This window comes from Rattus norvegicus, chromosome 14, assembly GCF_036323735.1.
Source record: "Rattus norvegicus strain BN/NHsdMcwi chromosome 14, GRCr8, whole genome shotgun sequence".
In the NCBI taxonomy this organism is placed as follows: Eukaryota; Metazoa; Chordata; class Mammalia; order Rodentia; family Muridae; genus Rattus; species Rattus norvegicus.
Genome location: NC_086032.1, coordinates 95609533 through 95637180, shown reverse-complemented (window position 1 = coordinate 95637180; position 27648 = coordinate 95609533). Strand labels below are relative to the sequence as shown.

The following is a 27648-nucleotide window of genomic DNA, read 5'->3' as shown; positions in this document are numbered from 1 at the left end:
CCTTCTCATTAAGCTTCATATGGTCTTTGAGTTCTAGTGTGGGCATTCTGAGCTTTTGGGCTAATATCCACTTATCAGTGAGTATATACCAAGCCTATTTTGGGTCTGGGTTACCTTACTCAGGTTAATATTTTCTTATTCCATTCACTTGCCTACAAAGTTCGTGAAGTTGTCATTTTTAATAGTTAAGTAGTATTCCATGTGTAAATGTACCACATTTTCTGTATCTACTCTTCCGTTGAGGGACATTTGTGCTGTTCCCTTATAAATAAGGCTGCTGTGAATATAGTGGAGCATGTGTCCAGTATGTTTAGATGTTGCAGCATCTAAACAGACACAGTGAAACCAACAGAAATTCTGAACCAAATGGATTTAACAGATATGTACAGAACATTTCACCCCAAACAAAAGAATAATATCTTCTCAGCGTCTCATGGTACCTTCTCCAAAATTGCCCATTTAATTGGACACAAAACAAGACTCAACAGATTCAAGAAGTTTGAAATAATCCTATGCACCCTGTCAGATCACACACAGTCTAAGGCTTGTTTTCAATAACAACAAAAACAACAGAAATCCCACATACTCATGGAAACTGAATAACTCTCTTACTCAATGATAACTTGCTCAGGAAAGAAATAAAGAAATCAGAGACATTGACAAAAAGGAAGGTATATTATACTCAAATTTATGGGGCACAATGAAGGCAGTGCTAAGAGGACAAGTCTTGCACTGAATACCTTCATAAAGAAATTGGAGAGATCCTACACTAGCAACTTAACAGCATGTTTGAAAGCTCTAGAACAGTAAGAAGCAAAAACACCCAAGAGGAGTGGATTCAAACTCAGAGCCAAAATCAATCAATTAGAAATAAAAAGATCTATACAAAGAATCAATAAAACTAAGAGCTGGTTCTTTGCGAAAATCAACAAGATAGATAAACCGTTAGCCAAACCAACCGGAGGGCACAGAGACAGCATCCAAACTAATAGAATCAGAAATGAAAAGAGACATAACATAAAAAAAATCATCAGATCCTACTACAAAAGACTATACTCAACAAAACAGAAAAATCTGGATGAAATGGATGATTTTCTAGAAGTTGAAATCTTGAATTATGACATTGGTTGAGAATTTCCTTGAGCGACCAGCAGGTGTTGCTAAGAAGGCATGAGGAGCGTAGGCAGGGCAACATTAAATTCTACATGAACTGGGACCAGTAAACTCATGAATGGCCGTGAACTGAGACAGGTAAACTCAAGAAAGACAGCTTCCGTTGTCTCTCTAGATATACTAAAATGTCTGTCTGAAGACAGACAAATCAAATCACCATCTTTATATGTCTCTGTTTTGTATAAGAGGCATCAAACATTGATCCTTTCATCCAGCTATATTTTCTAATAATTTCTAATTAATGTCAGCGTAACAGGGAACTGTTAGCAACCTTTTGAAATTTTATGTGATGAGTTCTTGTGTAAAACATTGAAAATAGAGGTAGTGACTACCTGTTAGAAACAGTACAGAAAAATAAAACAAACAAACAAACAAACAAAAAAACCAGAGGGGTATGAACTGGAAGGCTCCTCTTTGAAATGGCAAATGGGTTCTTTCCAACTCTGTAGGCTCTCAGGTTCCTTTCCCCCTTCTCTGTTACCTCCTGTGCTTATAGCATCCGGGGTTCACTCTTGGGACACTATCCGTTCCTTCTACTGTTCAGGGTCCACTGTGTGTGTTCGGTTCTCATGCTGCCCCTTCAGTGATCAGAGGAGGGAGTCTGAGGTCAGGTAAGGCCTATCAGAAGCCTGGAAGTCAGGAACTGTGTGGGGACTGCAAGTCCTGGGCACACTGTCTTCTTGATATCCTAAAATGACATTCTGGTAGCTCTTCCTTTCTACAAGCCCAGAGCTGCCATGTTCCCTTCCTTCCCGAGACACCAGTCTTCATTCCTCCTTCAAGTTTATGTATCATCTTGCTTTCCTCAGCAAATCCCCATTTGCTCCTGTCATAAAACAAAACAAAACAAAACAAAACAAAAGAAAACAAAACAAAAAACAGCTCCCAAGTCAAAGGAATAAAAGTCATGATATATTCTGGAGCAACTATGAGAGGCTATGTCCACAGACATACATTTGGATCTCTCTAAATATAATTTTCCAACATGGAAGCCGTTTCGTGGAGTTTTTATACAAACAACAGAACAAAGAGTGTTACAAATCAAGGCATTTCAAAAACACGTCGGCAGGAACATCCAAGGGGTTACACGGGATGTGGGAATCCTTCTTATGGGCCTCAGATGCTACCTGGTGACATTTTTAGTTTGGGGTTGGTAGAAGACGATGGTCTGTCGAGTTGATAAGCTACAGAGGTTTTTGTTTATCAGTTACAGGATTTTAGTCTCCACACAGAGGAGAGCAACAGAATGGTTAAGATTAGGTGCATTCAGGGTCTTTGTACCTGCAATTCCCGACCTGTCCAGAGCACTGCAGTTCTGTCATACTATGAGACTTGTTGCAGACATAGCTTCTTTCCATGAGTTCTCCCTCACACCTCCATTAGTCAAGATTGGTTTCCACTGACTGCAGCCATCGGATTGTAACTGGTCTTCTAAGTAAACTAGTTAACTAGTTTAACTCTTCAGAATCTACCCCAGTAGATTCTACAATATCCAACGGATTGTAATTCTGTTCAACTCACTGCTGAGAAGGCCTCATCTCAAAATGATAGTAACTTCGTAATGAATAACTAACATTTACAGACTTTCCTTGACTGCACTCCACACAGTGTTCTAAGCATTCACATCTATTATCCTATTGAATATTCAGAATAGCCTCATTGGAATGGCAGTATTATCCCTGTTTTACAGATGATAAAACATAGGGTGAATGGCTAAGTAACTTTCCCATTATTTTAAAGGTTTATTCTTTAGAATATTAGCTTTCCAAAACTGCATTTAGTTTTTTATGGCAGACATAAGCAAGCATCTCTAAGTGGGCAGCTTAAAACACAGAAACACCTTATGTCATGCTTCTAGAAGAAGCCACGTTTTCTGAAAGACAGCCTTGCTTATGTCTTCTACTTGGTACCCTTGGCATCTCTTGGATTATAAACTCATTGCTACAATTCCGCCTCTGTGCTCACAATGGGGTTTCCTTTCTGTGTGTCTCTTTTCCGTAACAGTTTGGTGCCACTCTGTCCAAGACGACCTCATTTTCCATAACGACTCTCATCTATGGTGACCCTATTTCCAAATATGTTGCATTCTGAGGTATGGGGTTTTCAGACTTCTTTCTTTAATTTAATTCACAGTAAAATGTTATTAAAGATTGCTCAAAAGGAATTCTGCAGTCAAATAAGTTTGAGACACACTATTAAAGGAATTTCTTCTGTAAAACCCCGAGGGAGGAATAATGCTAGTCCCTTAGTCTTCTCTCAGCCCCCTGGGAGGATCATGGTGTAGGTGCCTTCCCTTCTGGCTTTACCTGCTGTGCAACCTGAGACAAACACTTTTCTTCTCAGAGTTCTAGCTTCCTTATTTATAAGAAACAACACTATACTTCCCCCATGGATTTCTCTAGTGACTAAGCTAAATGAGGTTGACTGAACAACATCTGCTATAGTGTCTGGCATAGAAGCAGGTAGGCACCTTAAGAGTAGGCCCTTTCATTATGCTAGGCAGATACTTTTACTTTTTATTTTTAGAGAACTTCATATGTGAAATAATTTCTACCCCTCATAAAACCCACTGAATCCACTTATTGTTTGGTGTTGCTTTTATGTATACGTGTTTAGGTCTAACCACCTGGGAAAGGTTAGCTTGTCAGGGGGCTTATTCCTGGAGAACACAGATTCTGATTCTCCATCTCTCAGAAGACATTGATTGACTGTAACGCCTTATTTGGGGGTGGGGTGGGGTCTTGTGAGATTTCCCCTGTCCATGTTGGTATATCAACTGATATCATTATACGTGTCATATTTAAACAACCATATTGTTGAGATCTCATGGGTGCAGCCTCCCTGTCCCATCTAGAAGATACTATTTAGCAGTAGGTGTCCTGATCTTTTGGTTCTTAGAATCCTTCTGCCCCTCTTCCACAATGTCCTCTAAGACTTAGGTATGGGGTTGTGCTGTGGGTAGGAACCCCATGATTAGATGTTCTTTGCGTTTGACTAGTTGTGGATGTCTGTAATGATCTCAGTCTTCTGCAAAGGAAACATCTTTGATGAGGGTCAGGAGTGGATGGATATAAGCATTGAGAAAACATTTAGAGACCATACTATTAGGAAAATGGCAGTACTATGTTCTCCGCCAGGATCTAAGACCTGTCGAGCAATGGGTAGTTGAACAGAGTTACAGTGTCAAGCATGAATTTTGTCCTGATATGTGAGCCTTAAATCAAATTAGGACAGTTGTTGGTTACTTCCAAAATGTAAGTTCTACTACTGCACAACTGTGTTATCTTGCTGGGCCGCTCACTGTTGTGGTTCACAGGCTGTATAGCTGGATAAAATTGTTGATTAGCTTTTCTCCCTTGGCAGCTTGCACAGCATCTTTTTGATACTATGAGAGCTAGTTCTCATGGAGGAGACTTCCTGGAACTTCTACCTCAAGTCTTCCAAGTCCCTTGTCTGAAGTATGTGTTGTCTTCACAATAGGATCGTACTCTCAAGATCTGGGAGGCATCCAAGGGTAATGACAACAGGGTATAATAAATATTTTCTGTCCCCTAATTGAGACAGGGTCTCACATGTAGCTCTGGCTATTCTGGAACTCATAATGTAGACCAGGCTGGCCTGAAACTCACAAAAATCCACCTGTCCCTGATTTCTGAGTGCTGGGATTAAAAGTGTATGCAATGTTGGGGGAGGGCAGAAGGGGGGCAGATGGGGAGGGGAACATCCATATAGAAGAAGGGGAGGGGGTAGAATAGGAGGCTTATCTCGATGAAACCAGGAAAGGGAATGATACTTGAAACATAAATTAAAAAAAAAACTCAATAAAAAAAAAGCAATTTCTATTAACTTGAAAAAGAAATGTATAGTATACAAGCACACTTCATTTTATTGTTTTGAGAGCTTTCTGGACCTCTCACAACTTCACTTCAAATACACACACACACACACACACACACACACACACACACACACACCACACCACACATATATTTAAAACAAACAATCATATGAAATAATGTTTTCCCCAGGGCTTTCCCACACATCCTCTGTGCTATTTGTTTCTTCTTCCTTCTCTCCTTCTGCACTACCTTTCCTCTTGTATCCCCATTTAAACTTGGTCCTCCACTTCCCCCTTTCCCTGTTCCTATTAATGGGGATAACAGATGTATCCCATTAAATCCATCTCTAGAGAGCATTGTTCCCCTCCCCCCTCAGATGATCTCTTTCTACCTACCTGACTTCTATGATTACTACAGGTAACATTCAAACCTAGAGATCTGGAGCTAGGGTTCATAAACAAGAGAGGAAATGGGGGTCTTTCTGAGGCTGGGTTACATTAGTATAATATTTTCCAGTTCCATCCCCTTACCTGAAAACTTCATGATTTCACTTTTCTTTATAGCTGGTCCTCCTGGGATTGGTGGGGACAATGAAGAGGGGGAGGTGTCCATCACTCATGTGGCTGGCTGGTGTGTATACCAGAGTGGGGATGGAGATAGCTTCTTGGCATTTTTATTAAGTACGTTTTTTTTTAACATTTCAAGAACAATTGGACAGTTTCAACCAATAAAGTTTTATTGTTCACCTCTTATTATCTTTTTCGCTTTAGGACAGAAGTTTTACATATGGGTACGTATTTGACTAAGCCGTACTTCATTATTTCCATCATTGGGAAAGCATGGGCTATTCAGCTATCTAGTTCCTTTTTCTGACTTGTCACCCCAGTGAGGGGAAAAGGATGTCATCATGCAGTCACCGCCGGCAGAAGAGAAATTGCGAAAGAGACCTCACTGTATAAAGGGCAGCCCACAAGCGCCTAGGTCTCCAGAGGAGCCTGAGCTCCTCAGAGATCGTGTCTGAAGAGGGGACCTGTGCGACTGTCTACCAGGCATGGAACCAAAGCGCATCAGGGAGGGCTACCTTGTGAAGAAGGTACGTAGGGAAGTCACTCACAGCGCTGGACTTAGAGAGGGGCTTACAGGGGATTAGTGTTTGCTCCATACTCCGCCCATCCCTTCCAGAGACAGTCCATGTTGGATCTATTGGGTTAGGATGAGAGTACTACATCATATTGGCGGTGCGCTGGGATGGGGCTTCCTCCAGGGGTTCCTCTACCCTGTTTTTCTTAAAAGGGAATTAATCTACCTCAGGCTTCAGCACGATTAGCCCTTCCGAGCCTGAGAATTCCAGGATTCAGGGTGCGGAAGATGAAAATCCAGATTTAGTTTTTCATGATGTAAAACACTTTGCAGCCCCTAAACATTGCCTTCTGTGGGAGAAAAGTCTCAAATTTTTCTGTTAGAGAAGTTGCTTGGAGGACTGGTTGTTCTTATTTAAACTGAGAGGGCTGTAGAAGGGTTGTTGGGGGTGGCACAGGGTTGTAGAAGGGTTAAGGGTGGTCAGCGTTGGTGTGAACAAGCAGACGAAACAATGCAGCTAATTTCTTGGGCGTTCCCCACTCTACTGCATGAAAGACCTTATGTTTCTGTTTCAAGGGTGCGAAGGTGGTTCCTGGTGGTGACAGTGGCCGTTCTTATCCACGATTTAATACATTTGTAAAACGGACCCCCGAAGTGGCAGGTCTTAAAGAACAGAAGTGGGGACGTGAGAATGATAAAAATAGTTTAGTGTTGTGGAAAATTCAATTTTGATGGTGCTTCTAGTCTTTCTTCTGCTGCTGGGTGCGCTTTGAGTTATGAAATTTCCTCGCTGGGTGAATTCACACATCAGAGCGGCTGGCATCCTGTGGGCAACACTCTGTGCACAAACACACTTGCATAGAGCCAAATGGGCCCAGCAGCTCAGAAATGCTGCTTCTGACTACACTCACAAGTAGCTTTCTAACCAAATGGGCAGCCAATGGGACTCTCGGCTTCTTAAAACTCAATGCAGTCAATTAAGTACCTAGTTTATCAATTTTTGCGAAAGGGTCTTACTCTATACCTCTTAATATATTTCCAAGGCTAACCTTGAACTGGTGACAAGCCTCCTGCCTCAGTCTCCCAGACCCTGAAATTAAAGGAATGAACAATCGGGTCCAGCTGCATCTTTATTTTAGATCATTTGTTTGTTTCTTTTTTAGCTTAAAATGTACTATGTCTATGGATAAAGAACACTAAACGGTACATATCACACAGCCTGGTTTCATTTTTTATTTCGAATTAGAAAGAAACTTTCATTTGTCTGTGAGAGACTAAGATCCCCGGGTCCAGGGCTGTGGCAGAGTCAGGAGAAATACTCTCTCTAGCCCCTGGGCACTGAGATCGCTCTTTAGCACCCCAAGTTTTTTCTGAAGGAAAGCTAATCTCTAATCTCCACTAGTGTTCACGGTGTATCTGGGGTGGTGAGAGTTCTGAGTTGGTGCTGGAGAGCTCAGGGGCCTTCAATGTATTCTCTTAGGATAATTGGATTTTGAATCATTAGTAAGTGAAACAGCTAGGTGTAGATGATTGGCAGTTGGCATCCATGGTCTTCCTCTCTGAGAACTGAGGGGAACTGCTGCTGAATGATCTCTGTCCTGATCAGACTGAAAAATTGTGTGTGTGTGTGTGTGTGTGTGTGTGTGTGTGTGTTTCTCTGTGTCTGTGTATTTGAGTGGGACACCTTCCATGATGTGTATGTAAAAGCTCAGGAGACAACTGAGTCACCTCACAGGCTAGGCCTTGTTTTAATACAAAACGATAAAATTGCTGTTATAAAGTTTGTATGCTTATATGTTACAGTCACTAGACTACAAAACTATAGACAATTCAATCTGCATCAGGTGAGGCCATTTCACTGGGGAGGGGGAAGGGTAGATTCAGGACTGTGGAGAATCTAGATTTAAAAGCTTTTAATTAGTCACAGTAATTCTCTCAGATTATGACTAACAAGTATCAGTCTAAGAAAGACTCTAGACGAGAGCACAGTGAAACCTCATGTTGATATTTCCACAATGTGTATTTCCCATCATTCTTGTGGAGATACTCATTAATATTACACTTAAATTTACATTACATTTAAACTACTGTGCATCTTTTCATGGTGTTTTGCATTTCCTCAGGGCCATTCAATTCCAGGGCCTTGCATACGGTTAGGCAAATGTGTTTTACCATTGAACTGTGTCCCCAAATGTTTGCCATTGAGCTGTCCCCCCCAGATGTTTGCCATTGAGCTATCCCCCAATCCTCTCACTTGGTGCTTTTGTCAGTCCTGAGTGTAAACCTGAAACGAGGATTTCATAATTAGGCATCAAAATTCGTAACTTCCCTATATTTTAAGTTTCTTTCAGTTATATAATATGTTGGTTAAACTCGTCTATCTGTCTAGGAACCTAGGAAACAGAGAGTAGCCCATAAGTGAAGATAGATATCAGCAAGTACATACACCAACAGTCTGTGAGGTGGTGATGGTTCCAAATCACTCCTGAGGAAAGAACCAGGAGACCCTCCTCCTGTGGAGTGTGGTTGCTCAGTTGCAAGCAAGCCAAGTAACAACAACTATGAAATTCAAGATCCTGGCATAGGAATTAAATATGCTCTTCTCCTGTGCGTTATGAAATACTTATTTTGAGGTAGAATATTTTGGTTGGAAAACTATAGCATTAGAAAATGCTGATATAGGAATTTTGTCAAGTCTTCAGGTTGATGGCTACTGGTATATAAACTCTAACATGTCTCTTCTTTGTTCCCCCTTCTTTCTTTAGTCTCCGTGTGTCTCTGTTTGCCTCTCTGTCTCTCTCTCTCTGTGTGTTTCTCTGTATCTCTCTTTGTCTCTCTCTGTGTCTATCTCTTTCCGTATCTTTCTCTCTCCCTTTCTCTCTGTCTGTCTCTGTCTCTGTCTTTCTCCCTCTCTCTCTCTGAGACTCTCTTTGTCTCTCTGTGTAAGCATGCACCATAGCGCATATGCTGAGATCAGTGGACAACTTGTGGGTTTGGTTTTGTCCTTCCACCATATGGTTCCTGGAGATTAGACTCAAGTCACCAGGCTTGGCAGCAAGTGCATTTCCTACAGAGCCATCGCATGAGCCCTTGGTTCTGTTAGAGATAACTGTCCACATTTCACAACTTATGTTTCCTCTTTTGCCCCCTGGCTAAGATCTTTAAATAGAGATTATGATTAAGAATGGGAGAAGAAAAGTGACTGTCATTGTCTACCCTTTCCTTCTAAACAGCACTCCTTGCCCTGAGTCTTATCACTTGTGCTTATTTTAAGAAGAATTTGTGACCCTGTAGGGACATCCGGCTGCTATCCCAATGTGATCTCTCTCCAGTCCTATCACCTCACAGAGAGCAGGTGACTTGCTCATTATCAAGCAGCTGTAATAGCAAAATCCCCATAATGCCATGGTGCTCTGAAAGGCATAGGTGTATTGCAAATAACTCTGGGTGTAGGAACTTTTTTTTTCTGGTTGGGGGATTAGTTTTTGAGAAGTAAATATATTGGTTGTTATGGAATACATATAATCGGATGTTCTTATAACCATGACTTTGAAACAAGAGAATATTCCTTCATGTTATGTCTCTCGTTGCCAAAAACTAGTTTCCATGACAACAACCTAGCAGTTACTCGGTACTGAAGGACAAACTCAAAGAGCAACTTAAGACTTGAATGTCCTGTGAGGTTGATAGCCCAGAAACCAGGGTCGTGAGAAATACAAAGACAGGGGGACCGGGTGGGGGATGTTCCACAAAGTTATAGCAGGTTGCTATATTGTTGAGCACAGTATTGACTGATGTTGTGAAGAAAGGGTTTGGTGGAAGTGGGAAAGACATGAGAGAGGCTGATAGGATAGAGAGTGTTGATCAAAGTACTATGACGATATTGTTAAAGTGAGTGAGGTAATGTGAGGTAAGGTGAGGTGAGGTGAGGTAAGGTGAGGTGAGGTGAGGTAAAGTGAGGTGAGGTGAGGTAATGTGAGGTAAGGTGAGGTGAGGTGAGGTGAGGTGAGGTGAGGTAAAGTGAGGTGAGGTAAGGTGAGGTGAGGTGAGGTGAGGTGAGGTAATGTGAGGTAAGGTGAGGTGAGGTGAGGTGAGGTAAAGTGAGGTAAGTAAGTAAAGGAACCAGAAGCACTCAGGTCAGATTGGGAATTTTATACGAGAATTCTTTTCTAGAGCCATGTTGTCTTCTGAACAGTATCAAACAATCTCCAGGAGTTTTGTCCCCCTCGTGTGGCAGTTAACACATGCGCTCACCCTGTTAGGGACAGTCCTAAGCACTTTGTGCGTTAATGCATTTATAGAACATTCCTAGGCCAACTAATCCTAGGAAATGGATACACATATCCATTACTTTGCAGATGAGGAAACTGAAGTACACGGTGGCAGAAGGTCTTGCTTGAAGTCCCCAAGATAAAGCATGGCACGGTGGTACGGATCCAGGAGTTGGTGTGGCAGTGCACCAGTATAACCCAGAGCTGTGTGGAGTGGCTGTAACCATGTTTCATGGGGTCCTTATGGGCTTAATCTGCCGTGGTTCCTTTTCCAAATAATTCTTTTCTCTGATAGATGGGACCAGGGAGACTCTCAGGCCAGAATCATTCCAACTGTAATGTTCACAAAATTGGACTCTGATCTATCTGTATTATGGCCATTTCTGAGGCCCCACCACAAGCTAACAGCGTGCTCTTTGAAATGTTTCATACATATTCTTTAATGTTTATAAGGAGAAGCAGGTACTGATGTTTAGAAAAAAATGAACAGTTTGTTTAAGGTCACAGAGCCCAAAGACAAAGGTAAAATGTACCCACAAATGGAAAATTCAGGAAACCAAGTTGGAAAAGCACACTGAGCTTCTGTACAGCTTATTTAATATGTTTTTGTTAGGGGAAGTCCCATTCGGTAGAATTTATTCATATAAAAATACACTACCAATTAGGCTCATTCTCTTGCTTCCGAAGGACTTATGTACATGTAATACAAGTGTCTGAGAAGTTGTGCAAGTAGGGAACTAGATGACATGGTTTATAACGCAACGGAAGTAAAAGACTGATTTAATAGATTCTCACTTAAAACAGAGTGCCTATAGATGTGGAGGAGGAGTACAATGATGCACCATTCTTACATAGTTATGATTATAAAAGGATTCTATACATCTGGGCTCTGTATAGACGTGTGAAATGAGAGTTTGAAGGGAAGGGGAAGTGAGAAGAGATCTCCATTCCAGGAAGTATTTGGGAGGGCCCTGCGCACACAGTCTGCTTCCCTCAGCACTGAGCCTCCAGGGGTAGCTTCTGTCAGTGGAGCTGGACGTGCTGAGCAAGAGCTGATCGTCCCTTCTGTTAGACCTGAACTGTCTGAAGATGGAGAGCGCACCATTTTCATTTTTATTCTCTTAACACACAGGTCAGGTCTAAAACTTAAGAAATACTCTCTCATTTCTGGACTGAAGTTTTTGCAGAGACCAGAGGATCAAGGTTCCATATTGTAGTAACACGTAAGGTATTCAAAAAAGGGGAAGAGAGCTCAGCTAAGCTGGTCATTACATGACCACATTAAGCATTCTCCTAGCAGTTACGATTACTTTAGCATTGCCAGAGAGTGACAGAGGTTGCCAGGGTGACCTGGGCATAGGACTAGAGGGATGAGTGTGCCACAGGACAAGTGTGTAGAAACTGGGTGGAAATCTAGGCATGTGAAGTATGTAATTGAGTTTTTCATTTGTGCCTTGTATATTTTGCTTAATATACAATTAGCATTTAATACATCTATTGTCAGAGAATTCACACGTTGACTTTTTTCCTTTGATTGATGCAAAATTTGTTTACTAAGACTTCTAACTAGTGGAACAAAACCTAAGCTAACTGCTACCAACAACAAAAAAATACAAAAGTTAAATACCTTTGGAGAAAACACTTATCCGTTTGCCTGTCTCTTGTTGGGCTAAAACTATTCAGTTTCTTCAAGACCTCTCCTAGTGAGATAGTACCACTGTGGCATTCTCTTCTAAACAGGGCCCACTTAATTTGCTGCAATCGGGGTCCCTGCATGAAGGGTTCCCAACATACCTGAGAAGCATGGAATTTGCAGAGTTAGTAGTCTATTCTTGTGAAAAGCAGAGCACAGACTGCGTGCAATGCAGGACCAAGTCTGTCGTCAGTTCATGACGTGAGGCTCTGTGTAAATAGGACACTATGCACAGCTGAGCAGCGTCACTGACCCCGCCCATCCCTGAGCATCGTTGTCTGGGATCTGGGATGTTCTGGAAGATGGCTGGTTGTTGTTAGAACTGTGTGAAATCTCTTCCAGGCTGGCAGGTTTCTCCTTAAGCTGGCCCAGGAGCACAGCATTCCCTTCCTCCCCAGCATGTGATGCCCATGGACATCCTATTTGCTGGAAGTCCACTGTCTCACAGCAAAGGAGGGGAAAAAATGTGTAGAAACTATTCTTTCCTGCCCTGTTAGTTACGATTCCTCTCTGTTTTTAGACTTCAGTTTCCAGTGATTTAGTCCTGGAATGATATGCTGGAGTTTGTAGCCTTAGATTCTTCTCTAAACCTATTTTATTTAGGGTTCTCGAACACTTTAATCTCCCTTCCAGCCCACTGACCGGAGGTAGGGAGAAAGAAGGTTTACAGGAAAAGGGGTTTATGGACCCGTTTAGAAGTACGTTCATTGTGGGTGATTCCACTCTTCGCTGTCAGGACACCGGAAGTCCAGTCCAATAGCAATCGCTAAACATGAGTCAGTAGCAGCAGCTCTATCCAGCAGAAACCGCAAGGCTCTGACAAATTAGCATGAGTCAACAGAAGTGGCAATAATCAGCCGGAATGCCACAAGGAGTTCTTAGGCATATTTCTCTCTGCAAAGACCCGCGAAGGCCCGCGAAGACCCGCGAAGACCCGCGAAGACCCCCAAAGACCCGCAAAGACCCGCGAAGGGTTGTAAAGCCAGTGAAGCCTAGAGAATTCCAGCAAAGCTTCTTCTCACTGTTTATGAGTTTCCATTTATATATTCTTTCCAAACATCATGCAGCCTCTCAAGCACCTACTCCGGCGAAACATCGCATGCCCCTTTACGTGTCTTCTTCAGCAAAGCATCCTCTCATAAGGCAGCTTCCAGAAAAACGTCACATGGCACAACCGAGCTTCCAAAGAAACCAGAAATTTCCACTTGAGGAGTTGGGGTGAAATTTCCTGAAATATATCTGTAACAAACATGATAAATAGAACTTAAGTAGGGCCAAGGCCAGAAGACATTCATGTCAGGGGACCACGTGTAATAATGTGTAATAACCACCTCTGTAACCTGTGGGCTTCACTTTCAATGTTCTAGACTGTTTTCTTTAACAGATTCGTTGCTGGCTTTGAGATAGTACTTCACTGTGAAGTTCAATCTGCCCTCAGAATCCTTCACCTGCTTCAGCTGGGGACTACCGGCAAATTCTACCACGTCCAACGTGACTTCAATTTCAATTCGAGAACTTCCTTCCTCCTGAGACACATTTACAGAGTGGCAGATAAATGTAGCCATAGGGGGAAAAATTGCCGATCAATCCTAAAATTACCCTTTTACATTTACATCTTAAGTTTGCCTAGCAAAATGTGGTTTAGAAATACTCTGTACATTTAAAAGAGGATATATTATCAGCTTAATCATCTTTAAAATGTACGATAGTACTTACTCTTTGTTAGGATTTAACACAGCTTGTTTCTTTTTTAAAGTTATTTTGATATTTTGTTGCATTAATTTTTTTCTACTCAAGTATATCTCCTAAAACACTTAATATAATCCATTGTAATGTAGTTTTCCAATCCCGTTGTCCTTTCTTTGGTCAATCCCTGTAAATAGTATATGCACTTTAAAGTTCTTTGCTTAGTATTAGGGATAAATTTTGCAATGGCCCACCATTTTATGTCTATATCTAGCCGTTTTCAAAGCTATGGCCTGATCATTCACTTTGTAGTGTTCAGAAAATCTGTGAGAGCAGTTAAGGCTCTTAACCTCTGATGCACCTCTCCAGCCCTAGACACTTTCTTGACATTCTATTTTCATTATTTCAGGGATTTACAGCTCATTCCCCTAGTATTCCATAGCCCAACACCAGTGAACACTCCATGCACAGCTACTTTCAAATGGTTCCTTTTTAGTCCAGCAAACGGAGCACTGGCATCTTCGTACGTTTTGTTATTACATCATTACACTTCACTGTTACTCATTTCCTCTCCCACCCCCTCCCTCTCCTCCTCCATGCCCTCTCACACCCTCCAGCTGGCTCCTTTCCCTTAGCTGGCTCCCTTCTGCTTACCTTGCCTTCTTTATTTCACAATTCTCTTGCACCCGCTTCCTCCCTTCTTACACTGTCTTTTCTAGTTTCATGACATGTGATCATATGTGTGCGCATGAAGAGAGAGAGAGAGAGAGAGAGAGAGAGAGAGAGAGAGAGAGAGAGAGAACCACAATAAGAGAACACACACACACATAACTTTAAATCTAGGTACATGTGATACTTTTTGGGGTCTAGCATGTTTCACTTAACATAACAGTTTCGAGTTGTATCCAATCTTGCAGATGCCACAATTTCATTTTTCTTCGTAGCTTCATATAATTGTGTATGGGTCTTTATTTACTCAGCTGGTGATGGACATCTAGACTGGTTCTTTGGCTTGGCTTTTGCATTCTAATTAATTTTAGAAGTACCCATTAATGACATTAACCTTTAACTCAATGATGCTATATTATAACTATCATGAACTTTCAATTTGTTTTCAGTTTTTATAAGTATTTCACAAAAGTCCATCTTCAATATGATCAAAGATTTCATTTTTATAATTTCTTTCTGTGTCATATAACGCATCGAGATACATCATACCAGGTCCTATGAGGATGACCAGTTGTACAGTGAGAACTCTAAATACGGCTCGTAGCCTAAAACCTAAAATAATTAAAATATTATATGAGATTTCTTTTTAGCTGGGTGTGTAAGGTGTTTATGGCTCACAACTGAATTTCATGCTTAGACATAGTTTCTATTCTCAAAATATATCATATTTCAAAGTCTGAAAAAATTTAGAAAATCTGGAGCAATGGTGGTCCCAGACATTAGTTTTTAAAAGCACTATCTCCTCTCTCTCTCTCTCTCTCTCTCTCTCTCTCTCTCTCTCTCTCTCTCTCCCTCTTTCTCCTATTTACCTACCTACTTACCTATCTATTCATCTTTCATCTATATTAAACGGCAAACTCTTGTTAAATTGTATTAAGGAATTGACCCAGATTCCAGAATTAAGCAGCTACTCCTGAACCAAAATGGAGATGCTGCCTGAGGGGAAGGGAAAGAGCATTAACGAGGAGTTAAGAGAGCAGGATTCTACTCCCAGTTTCACATTACCCAGGCAAGGGTGCTAGGACAGGCTACTTTTGCCTCAGGCTTATTCTTTGGGTGAACAGAGACTCGAGGACAGAAAGGGAAAGATATAGGGCATTAACAAGCATAGGCTGTCTGACTGACAAACCGGTGGCTTATAGCAACTGCAAGTCAACAGAGAAACTACTCTAAATCCCTTCATCGTAGCTCACCACACCACTTGGGAGAAAGGTAAATTTTTATAAGTGGCAGTATAATTCTTCTTGTGCAAAGCGCCTGCCTCCTCTTTGTCATAATGACCTCATATTAGCTTTCACATGAACTGCCAGACATTCGTCTATGGGCCCAGGCATGTATTCCAACTATTTTACCTCATCCATCAGTGAGGCTGTGCTCAACCTTTATAAGCATTAGGTATGCTACTGAATGCATAGCAGCATCTCACCGTGCTCTGGATCTCTCTTTCCATGATAAATAACTATGTTGAACATTTTCTTGGTAGGGTATTTGGATGTCTTCTTGAATGGCATGCCCATTAAATGCTGTGGTCCATTTTTAAAAAAAGGACCTATTAGTAATAGTTTTACCTATTAGTTTGCTGGGTATATGCTTTGTAAATTAAGATGATCGAAGTTGTAAACCAGGAGAGAATTTAATGAAAATTATTTCATGTATTGTCATAGTGTTCATTTTTGGAAAAGGCTAATCATTGCTAGTCTAGTCAGTTTTTCTTCCAGGGTGGAAAAAGATAGCACATTTTCGCAGGAAACATTATTTTAGGCCTAGAATAAAGGAAGTGTTTGAACAGGCAAAATGACCATCCCGTCAGTGTTTATCCTCTCTGTATACATAGTTTTTGTTTTGACAAATGGACCCTTATAAGGGGGCCTTGTGTTTCCTGATGTGCATTTCTCAGGATATCCTGGGAAATGGTTGATAATTCTATTTTTGGTTGTCACAAAAGGGTGTCACTGTTAGTTAAAGATAGAGGCCAAGAACTTTACTTCCTAAACCCTCTGAGCATAGAGACCAGAAAGGACTTCCTGGATCTAGCACAATGGTTAATTTTTTTAATTTTGTAATTATATTTATGTACAGAAAACGTAAGTGTACATTTAACCCAGTTTAGAGGCGAGTTCGTTAGCCTTTGCCTTTTCCAGCTTGGCAATGTGAGCCACAGACTTAGGACCCAGGACGTTGTCTCCCCCGTGGCGGTGGATCTCGTTGTATCTGTCATTATAATTGGTCCTAAGAGCTTCCACCAGCTTAGCCAGAGCACCCTTGTCTTTCGAGTTAACCTGTGTGAAGGCAACAGTGGTGCACGTCTTCCTGTGGACCAGGCGCCCCAGCCTGGCCTTCCCCTTGATGATGCAGTAGGGCACCCTTATCTTTTGACACAGGGCAGGCAGGAAAACCACCAGCTCAATGGGGTCTACATCATGGGCAATCACCATCAGCCCAGCCATCTTGTTCTCCACCAAGGTGGTGACTGTATTGACCCCTGCTCGGAAGACAGGAGTTTCTTAGTTGGGACGCCTTCTTTGCCAGCAGCTTTCTTCTCAGCGTGGGCCAGCAGCCTTTGCTTCTTCTGCTTTGTCTCTGGCCTGTACTTGTGGGGAAACTTAAGTAGCTGGGTCGCTGCTTGCCTGTCCAGGGCCTGAGTGAACTGGTTAATGGCAGGAGGCACTGTGAATCGCTTATAGAGGATGGCTCTTTGCTGCTGCCTGATGTAGTGGGGCCATTTGACGAAGCGTGTGAGATCTCTTCGGGGCTGGATGTCCTGCCCAATGCTGAAGTTCTTGGGCCTTTTCTCAAGCAAAGGATTGACCACCGTTTTGGCCTCCTGTTTCTTGACAACAGCGGGGGCCGGGGCCACCTTCTTCCCCTTGGCCTTTCCTTTGGGTATCTTGCTTGGCTGGAGGAGAGAGCTACAGTGGTTAATTTAAAAACATAGTTTTATTAAATTTTCGACAATTTCATATATATTCATTATATCTACTCCCTACTCCTCCCTCGGCCCCTCCAGCAACTGTCTCCACATCCTTGTCCTGTCTTTTTTTTCACCATTAACTCTAATTTATTCTACTCTTCCACCACCAGGAGCCCCATTTTTTAAGGAACACTGGCTGTTCCCTCCTGAGAGCTCATGGATGTCTATGGCTCCCCACTGATAAATGGAGGCTTGCCAACTCCTTCCACTTTATTCTAGAATGCTGACTGGCTTGATCCCTTGAAGGTCCTCTGCAGGCGACCATAGCTGCTGTGAATTCATGAGTTCTGTGTCCCAGGAATGTCCAGAGGGCACTGTTTTCCTCTGGTCCTCCCTGGCTTCAGGCTATTATCTTTCCATTCTCATTTCTCCGGGGGTGCTTGAGCGTGGAGTAGAGGGTGTGTGACGTCCGTGTTCCGTTTGTGGTTGGACACCCACTGACACTTGTTCTCTGTACTTTAACCAACTGTGTGTTTCTTGTTGACCACTGTCCACTGCACAAAATGTTCTCTGATCTACAGGAAGATAAACACAAATTAAGAGGCAGTTTGATACTTCGTTCACTTAGTAGAATAGCAGTAGTAGGTTCAACCCTGGAGCCTGTGAGCTCCCCACCCATAGGTTTTTAGTCCAATTTAGAGTAGCAGACATGCCTTTGCTCCTAAGAGTGGACTTGAAAGCCCAATCAGGCAGTAGTTGACTATGTCTCTCCTATCTTGTGTTTGAATTCTGGTCATTAGCCTTGGAAGCATGAGCCTTTCACCTGAGCAATTTCACAAACTCTACTTTATAGAATATACAAACTCCACTTTCTGCCTATGTTGTGGAAAGAAAAAAAGAAAAAGAAAAGAAAAAAGGCAACCATAAGTATTTTATTGAAGAGATTTTTCTTTTTGAGAAAACTAATCCCCACAATACAAATATTGTGACAGTACATGCACACACATGTACAAACACACACACACACACACACACACACACACACACACACACACACACAGAGAGAGAGAGAGAGAGAGAGAGAGAGAGAGAGAGAGAGAGAGAGAAGCTTGCTGATAGTTCTTTCTCATAGCAGTTGGGTAAGAGGAATGTGGTTTGGTTTTAGCCAAGGGTGGTGGAAGGTAAAGGCTCTGGTAATGAGTAGGCAGTGAGAAGGACCAGTCATATTTCTCAGTAACTTGGCAATTTTGAAATAGTCTTCTCTGTCACCATTTTAATGAACATGAGCTACGTACTCAATAACATGGAGTAAAAGGACCTATAAGAACAATCTCTGGCAAGGAAAGATAACCCCATGATGACAACTTAATTGTTGGTGTAGGTCTTTGTCAACCTGACACAAACCTAGACATATCTGGGGAGAGGGAGTCTCAGCTGAGGAACAGCCTCCATCAGATTGGTCTGTGGGTAACTGGCAAAGAAGGGCTCAGCCAGGAAAGGTAGAAGGATGTAAGAAAAGTAGCAGGACATGACAGGGAAAGCAAGCCAATAACCAGCCTTCCTTCATGGTCTCTGCTTCAATTCCTGTCTCCAGGATCCCGCCCGGAGCTCCTGCCCCGACTTTTCTCCATGATAGATTGTAAACTGTATGCAGAGACAAACCCTTTAACCACCAGGTTGCTTTGGGTCAGTGCTGTTACCACGGGAGCTGAAAGCTGAGCGAGACTGAGTGTTTAAGGAAGCACACACAGCCAAGCTTTAGGATGCAAAGAACAGTCAGTGGGGAAAGAGGGAGGTGACCTTCAGATCAAGGCCATGAAGGGCAGTTTGGAAAGCCTTCAGCAGTTGTCTACTAAGCTGACCTTAAAGATGGAGAGGGGGAGGAGTGAGCTAAGAGAGGCAGAGTTTGGAAGGGGGCAGTCAGGGAGTAAGCAGCTAGAAGAGGCAGGCAGGGAATGTACTGATGTCCCTAGAAGTCATCACTTTGAGAGGATTCGTGCTGTGTCTGCAGAGATTGTCACAAAACACTTTTAAAGTCAACTCTAGGAAGGTGTGAATAAGATCTGTTAAGTAGAAAGTATAAGTCACAAATTGTCCTGTCCACATCCTCGTCCCATCTCTTCCTTGTTACAGGGAAGTGTGTTTAACACCTGGAAACCCATGTGGGTTGTACTGCTAGAAGACGGAATTGAGTTTTATAAGAAGAAAAGTGACAACAACCCCAAGGGGATGATCCCGCTGAAAGGAAGTACTCTAACCAGCCCCTGTCAAGACTTTGGCAAACGGATGGTGAGTTGATACCAAAGAGCCACCAAGACCCTTGGGTCACCTGTTGACCTCCTATGCTCTTTTCAAATTCTGCCTCTCCTAGCTCCCTCCACCCTTCTCGTTTCTCAAGGCTCAGTTTATGGGCTGAGCTCTGTTACCTGCTGACCTTGGAGTCTGATTGATGTTAGCAATGCTTTCTGAATAAGCATCCCCTCTTCTCAACATCCTTTTGTTACCCTGACGTTGGGCACTCTCTTTGCCAGAACAGGTTTTTAGCAATTGTTTCATGAAGGGCCTTAGACCTTGAAGGGGGTCATTTCTAATGGAATGTCTTTTGGTTTTCAGTTCGTGTTAAAAATCACTACAACCAAACAGCAGGACCACTTCTTCCAGGCAGCCTACCTGGAGGAGAGAGATGCTTGGGTTCGGGACATCAAGAAAGCCATTAAATGCATTGAAGGAGGCCAGAAGTTTGCAAGAAAATCCACAAGGAGGTCCATTCGTCTGCCAGAGACAATTGACTTGGGGTAATTTTCTGAGTTTGCCTCTCTTCACCCTTTGACATTAGTGAAAGAGAGGTGGCAGGGAACAATAGGTAATCCTAGGCCTTGACAGAGACTGGGAAATGGGTTCTTTGCGGTGTTCTTTACATCGGCTCTAATCACAAGAGCTTCTTTCTCAGGGATGGCCATTCCTCTTGGTATATTTGCCTTTTGTGTTAAGCCTGGCCTGAAACTAGAGACTCATTAGAAAGAACCTCGTGTTGGCTGTTTAATACATCTGATAAGAGTTCAGTTCACACAGGCTGGATTTAAAAGCAGTCTCTGAGAGGGGACAAGACAGATATTTTCTGTACAACTAATGTAAGAGTTGGCATGCCACAGGAATAGAATCACGTTAAACTTAATGAGACTTAGCACTTCTCTCACCTGGGTCAGGTCCCAAGAGCAGAAATCTGGTTTGGGTATAGCCGATGGTTTCAGACATCATGTGATTGGCTGGCACTGTCAGCATTAAGTGGGGGAAAGATGCTCAAACTACAAGGGAGCACAGAGACTTAGAATTATTCTGACGAGGCTACTTTTAGTTTATTATTCAGGGTAAATTATTATTTACCTTACAACTTTCATGGGAAAAAAGATAAGCTTAAAAAAAAAACCCACTTTCTTTAAGGCTTACCTTAAGGGTAACCAATAGCCTGCTGAAAACCTTGTGAGGAATTGGGAGATTTATCTTTCCATTGCTTTAACAAATATCTAGGAGAATCAGCATAGGAAACAAAGAGGTTTATGGTGGGTCAACATGTGCCCTTTGACCTATTGCTTTTAGTTCCACAGTGGTGGTTGGTGTCAGTACATCATGGCAAATATGACTAATAGGGTGTATCTGTCCACTTTGTGGTTGAGGTATGAAAGAAAGAGTTTGGATTCCCATATCTCCTTCAGGAGTATAACTGAAAAGCTCTCACTGTGTGTGTGTGTGTGTGTGTGTGTACACAAGTGTGTGCACCTGCATGTGGGTCCATGTGCATATGTGTACAGGTGCATATGGAGGCCGGAGGCTAATTCCAGACACCTTTCTCAAGTGCCCTCCTCCTGACTGTTGAGTCAAGGTCTCTCTGGAGCCCACGGACTCTCTCAGTTAGGTTAGCTGGCCAGCCTGACACAGTGCTCCTTCTGTCTCTGTCCCCGCAGTGCTGACATTATAAGGCACCGTGTCCCACTTCCTCTGTGTCTGCTGTGGATCCAAACTCCAGTCTTTATGCTCCTATGCAAAGCACTTTGCTAAAAGAGCCACCCCTCTCCCCCGGCCACATTTCTTGAAGTTTAGACCAATTCCAAAAAGCCCCAAGCTGGGGCAGAAGCCTTTCAGGCATGGGTGTTAGCAGGACATGCCAGGTCCAAACTATTGCAGGGACTTTAAAGGTCTTTGTTCCTGCATACATGGCCCTGGGAACCCCCACTCTTTAGCAAATAATAGGGCAATACTTCATCTCAGGCACCAGGATGAAATCAACAGGGAGATTAAAGAATTTAGGGTTATTAAGCACATCTGCTAGATGCTTTGCATGTCACATGATTATGCAAGTTGGAACACTGCCCTTTAACCACTGCTGGTCTGACAGACAGGGTAGGCTCAGGGCTATGCCCTGGAGTGAGGAAACTTAGCCTGTCCAAGGTGGTTCGCCATTCTGAAATGCTTCTCCTTCACCTCCGTTTTATCTCTGTGCAGGGCTTTATATTTGTCTATGAAAGACCCTGAGAAAGGAATCAAGGAACTGAATCTAGAGAAGGACAAGAAAGTTTTTAATCACTGCTTCACAGGTAAAATGATGTGAACTCCCAAAGCGGGCAGCCGAGGAGGGGAAGTGGCGTTCTCCCATAGCCAAATGTGTGGAATGGGGCGGGGTGGACAGGATCAAGGAATGCAGATCTGTGAACAAGAGAAAAGGATTCTACCTGTGTAGAAAGAGTAATAATGGGAGAAAAGGTCTTTATTTTTGTTCAAGACTTCAGAATCACAGCTATTTGACCAAGCATTTCTTTTTGCCAATATTTGGCATTATGTTGAAAAAGTATGAGGAAAGGGCACAGCTCAATGTACTGCAACCCACATTGTGATAAACAAGAATTCAGATATGTGGTATAAAGTTCTATATAGTAATGCTAGGGTATCAGACGCTGTACACGATAGGGTATTAGGTGTTTACTCCAAGTGTCGTAGCTGTGAAAACACATTCACTGAAAACACACTGCCCAGTTTCAAACCCTCGATCTGCAGCTTCAGCTTACAAAACCTCTGGCCAATAGTCAGCCACTCTGTGCTTTCCATCGATACAGTGGGGGGGGGGGGGTGAGCAGAGAGCACCTACCTCCCAGGCTTGCTGTTTTGCAGAGGAACAGTACCTGACGCATTGAGAGCATTTCGAGTGCTAAGCTTTCAAATAGCTACTATGATTAAAGAGGTTCTATGTCTAGGTCAGGGCACCATAATTTTGGAAAAGACGAAGAACTAAGAGAACTGCTGAGGTGAACAGGAGGCAGTGCCTCAATTTGACCTCACAGTAGAGAGAGTTTGTGGGGAAGACTTCTGAGGTCAGTTGTGGTGGAAATGTGCAGAACATAATCTGGAAAATTGGTGGCTCATTATGGAAAGCCAAATGGGATGTACAGTTTGGGAGTATGTCAGACACTCCACATAGTAAACATGCTTGCAAGAGATGCCACAGGGATACGGCGTGGAGGAATTTTAACAGTTTAAGCATCTGAGAAGATGTTTGGTCCACAGAAAATCCATGAAAAATGGCTTAGGTCAGAGTCAGGAAGGTGAAGAGGAAAGGATGTGATTTGTACCATGCCACAGTATCTCACTGGAGTGAGCTTCAGTCAGGACTAAGCTATGGCATCGAGCTACACAACAAAAGCAAGGCAGGGCCCTAAGGCTGTAGGACTGTGGTCACTATGAGAAAACCCCAGGCCAAAGGAATGTGAGGGGTCCCTGTGTAGACTTGGCTGGCGGATCTGGCCTAGACTTGTTTTCTGTTCAATATACTCCCCGAGTCTCAGAGTATTCACTAAGACTTAAATCCTTCCTGTGGATGGTCGTCATAGGTTCTAGAACTCTCCCTGAGGAGTCTTCATGTGAGTCAGGTGGTCTCAGCTGAGAGGCAGAGATGGGGAAGCACTCAGCGCTCACATGCGATGGCTGCCTTGACATCTCTCTCATGACAGAGAACCCGGGCTGAGGTTGTCTGTCAGACTCCAGCACACCTAGTCAAACAAGCACCACTCAAGTGTGAGCTATACAAAATGAAGGCCGAGGACAGACTCCACTGAGTCCCCAGGTTATTCCAACTCCCTGAGACTTAAGCTTTTCACTTTTCAAATGGAGCCAGTAATTGCCACCTCTTTCTGGAGGTTGTGAGGATTGAAGGGAGAAGCGCTTGTCTTCACAGAGAAAGAAATGGGGGTAAAGATTTCTAGGCGTGAAACATCACGGAGGGCTCACTCTCTGAAAAGGGTCATGGGCTCTTTCCAGTGTCCCACACCAAATGGTGCAGCCCCAGTGACCCGGGACAGGGAGACTGCTGTGTTGGGCATCACTGCGTGAAGTTGTAAGGAACACACTTTGTGTTTCACACACTTTCATTTTTAGCTTGCGGGTAATCCCACTGAGACATTGTCTTCATTTCATTCCCTGTGCAGTTTTTCTCTTGAGAAAAAAAGCTAAGAACATGGCGACTCAGTGTCCCTGCCTGACCCTTTAAAAGTTGCATGATATAAACACAAGTAATGTAACCCAATTTTAATTTAGGACACACCTCCCATTGTGCTATTTGATAATTTGACAACTTCAAATGTCTCTTTGTTGACAAGTTTCTTAATGCAGCACCAGACTCTCCTCGCTGACCCACATCTCCCTCCTCCTCGTGACACCTTGCACCTTCTTCTCACCAGCTCCAATCTCTGGTCTCGTGGGCCGCCATGTGCTTCTGAGCTTGTCCACAAGGCTGCTCCTTGCCTATGCTGGACCCTCAGCTCCTGCCACAAATACTTTGCAAACGCCTTCTCCTACTTTAGGTCTCAGCCCAGTTACTTTCTCTATAAATCAGTTTCCGATTTGACCCAATCATTTATTGTACCACAATATTGACTTACAGCAAAATTCTTTAACTTTAATGCTTACATTTTCCCGAGTCAATCTGCCTCCTACTATCTCGTACCTAGTAATCTAGTATCTTGGACAAGCTCAGTAAATGTGTGAGGTAGTAAAAATAATTTATATATTTCTGTTAAAGTACTGTATAACTATATATGCATATATTCATAAATATTTGTGTCTGCGTGTGTGCACATGTGTCAAGGTATGTGAGCACACATGCTTTAAGTTTTGCATGATTCCTTTTGTTTCCAAATAATTGTCTCACTCATTTTCTTTTTCCTTTTTGGAGTCCCAGAGAAGACGAGAACAGATGGACACTTGTGTGCATTGGAGCCAGTGCGTGGTTGGTCGTTGGTGGCTTGTGGCTTGGAAAAGAGACTTAACTTTCCCTCTGATGCTGTCTTCTAGGTAGTGGTGTCATTGACTGGCTGGTTTCTAACAAGCTAGTTCGGAACCGCCAGGAAGGCCTCATGATCTCCGCCTCCCTGCTCAGTGAAGGGTACCTGCAGCCTGCTAGCGATCTGTCCAAGAATGCAGCAGATGGAATAGCTGAAAACCCTTTCCTGGACAACCCTGATGCCTTCTACTACTTCGTAAGTGTGAAAAGCTGTCTTGTCACTTGTGCTTCCTAATGTAGGATCGGGGTAGATTTTCTAAGGATGACCAGTTTAGAGCCACATATGCAAACAGAATGTCAAGTCTTAAAGAGAATTGATGGGTGGGAGGGCTGCATGGAGAAGAGAAGTTAAGAACAAGCTGGTGAGGTGCCTCAGAGGGTAAGGTTCTTGCTGCCAAGCCTGATAACCTGAGTTTGGTTCCTGGAACTTGTGTGACTTGAAGGGAGAGCCAACTTCTGTGTATTGTCCTTTGACTGTTGGCTTTTCACACTAACTCAAGCTTTCTCCTGCTGTGAACTCCCTTCCTAAATGTTGTAAACCTTAAGGCAGGAAAGTGGCCAGGCCTTGACCTGAGGATCTCCGCTGGTCATACTGGCTATATTCTAACAGCTATAGTGGCCACTCCTAGCCCAGAGACAGAAGAGTGGCTAAATTCTGCCCAATAAGAAAAGAAAATCCCACCAATCCCTGAGTTTACCCCAAGGGTCAGGCCACATAATTCCTCCACGGTAGGCCACTCTGGAAAGCCATCCTCCCCTGGCAAAGAACCATATGTAAACCTTTTGTTCTGCCCAGTTTGCTGCTGTTTCTCACGTTCCTGGGTTTTCCCCTCCCAATACATCTCTTGTGTGAAGTTTTTTGTATCTGTGAGTTTGTGGCATTTCGTGGCTCTCAACTTCTGCTTCCTTTCAGAGCAGAGCTGTAACACTTATGCTGGATCAGAGCTTTCACTGGGGAAACCTCTCGTTTCCACAGAGGAGCTGTAACACTTTTCACTGGGGAAATCATCCCCACACAGAGCGAAGTTGTTGTTATACTTGCACTGGGGAACTCCTCCTGTCTGGAGGAGAGCATCTGTAGGGAAAGCCTTTCCCTTAGGAGCCACAGTACTTCACTGACCTCTGTCCCCACTCAGTGACATGCATATTCCCATATGTATTCACCCCCCACGCACAAATAAACAAATAGTTTAAAAACGTCTACTAGAAGCTATGAAGTTACGAGGCCCATAAAGCAACTCTTACTTTCTAGACTTCACAGCTGCTCCCTCAAATGCTGCTCTTTCCACGTGAACACTTTAAAGAAAATGCTTGCTTACTTGAACAGTTTCCAGTCAGCCCCCTTTGAAACCTTACTACTTCTAGTCTAAGTCAGTGGTTCTCAACCTTCCTAATGCTGTGGCACTTTAATACAGTTCCCCTTGATATGGGGATTGATTCCTGACCACAAAACTATTCTTATTGCTACTCCATAACTCTAACCTTGCTACTATTACTAATCTAACACAAATAGCTGTGTTTTCCAATGGTCTTAGGTGACCCCTGTGAAAGGGTTGTTTGACCCCCCCCAAAGGGGTCAGGACCTACAGGTTGAGAGCCAATGTTGTAAGCAATCGTTTAATTACTTTTATTTTCAATCTACTTTGATTAAAATTAAATTGTGTGTCACTGCTTGGCACATGCTGTCCTAGATAAAGAGAACACAGCAGTGGAAAGGCAACAACATCCGTCCTACTACGATGTCCTTTTCAGAGGGCCAACTGTGAAACCACAAGTGTTGTGAGCTAGCTGTCTGTGTTTGAGCATGTAATAAAATATCCACTGTGCTTTTGTATACACGTTTACCCACCACCTCGTATGTTCTTTATGCTACGTTTACTAAGATTGATAAACTCGTGTTATGTAACATGAGCCTAAGTAGGGGTCACATGACAACTTCAGCAACTGTGGACTTCTAGGGGGATTTTTGACAGTTTTGTTTCTATTTCGGATCAGAATGCAGAAGTTAGGAAAGCTCCGTTGAGGACCATCCAGCTTGTACAAAGGAAGCGAACATCCCAGACAGCTGTTCATTTCACTTTTGGGGAAGTTCCTCTACCAGGACCTTTTCACGCTTCAGACCTTTGGTCTAGCTTTTTATAGCCATTTAAATGAAGGTGGTAAATTTACTCCCCACAGCAGCGACTCCTCTGCATGGTTTGTCACTCTCTTAGAGCTCAGAAAATCCACCCGTTATCCTGACCTCGGGCTGAGATGGTACACAGGCCCTTGGTTCTCTTTAGGTGAGGGATGGGTGGAGCCCGGTGACACATCATGGTGGAAAGAGTTGTGTCAGAGTGCTGTCCGATTTCAAAGATGTGGCCATGATGTCCTGTGAGAAAGAAGACATTCAGATGGGATCTTACCTGAAGAATCATAGAAAACAAAAGGCTACTGGTCAGATCACACTTGACTAGAGACATGTAAGGGGCAGCAACTGGGTGGGAGAGGATGGCAGAGGCTTAGACAGCAGACCCAGAGTAACCCTGACGCCTCAGAGCAGGGTATATGCAACAGCAGAGAGGCACAGTGGCTGGCAGGAAGGGCGCGGACATCAGTATAGCAATGTGCCTGAGACCAGTTAAGAACCTGCTGTGTGGTTTCCCAACAGCCAGACAGTGGATTCTTCTGTGAGGAGAACTCCAGTGACGATGACATCATTCTGAAAGAAGAATTCAGAGGCATTATCATTAAGCAGGGATGTTTATTGAAGCAGGTGAGTGACTGCCTCCACCTCACCCTGGCCTTCCTCCCCTTTCAAGCCTAACACTTTTTTCTAAATCACTAATATGAGCAGAGATGGCGACGCATGTGTATAATCCCGGCACTCACAGAACTGAACCATGGAGATGTCTGTGAACTCAAGGCCAGCCTAGACTGAAGAGGGAGACCTTAGCTCA

General features: G+C 43.2%; 1 protein-coding gene and 1 long non-coding RNA gene across 3 annotated transcripts in view; one reads left to right on the top strand and one right to left on the bottom strand.

The window, feature by feature from the left end:
• Window positions 1–5854: 5854 nt before the first annotated feature.
• Plek (pleckstrin) overlaps window positions 5855–27648 on the top strand; it is a 32677-nt gene continuing 10883 nt past the window's right edge. Inside the window, exons 1-6 of one of the 2 annotated variants that reach the window (NM_001025750.1) lie at window positions 5855–6105; window positions 19516–19671; window positions 19996–20177; window positions 21883–21974; window positions 24721–24905; window positions 27360–27464. In NM_001025750.1, coding sequence (NP_001020921.1) covers window positions 6064–6105; window positions 19516–19671; window positions 19996–20177; window positions 21883–21974; window positions 24721–24905; window positions 27360–27464 — 762 coding nt within the window. In that variant the 5' untranslated portion in view covers window positions 5855–6063. The remainder of the gene's footprint in view (window positions 6106–19515; window positions 19672–19995; window positions 20178–21882; window positions 21975–24720; window positions 24906–27359; window positions 27465–27648) is intronic. The other variant, XM_006251520.1, reaches the window with a different exon arrangement.
• On the bottom strand, window positions 26316–27431 carry LOC134481790 (uncharacterized). Its single transcript, XR_010057595.1, has 2 exons — window positions 27338–27431; window positions 26316–27080 (listed from the first exon to the last, which is right to left on the bottom strand). It is a non-coding gene; the product is annotated as an uncharacterized LOC134481790 (long non-coding RNA).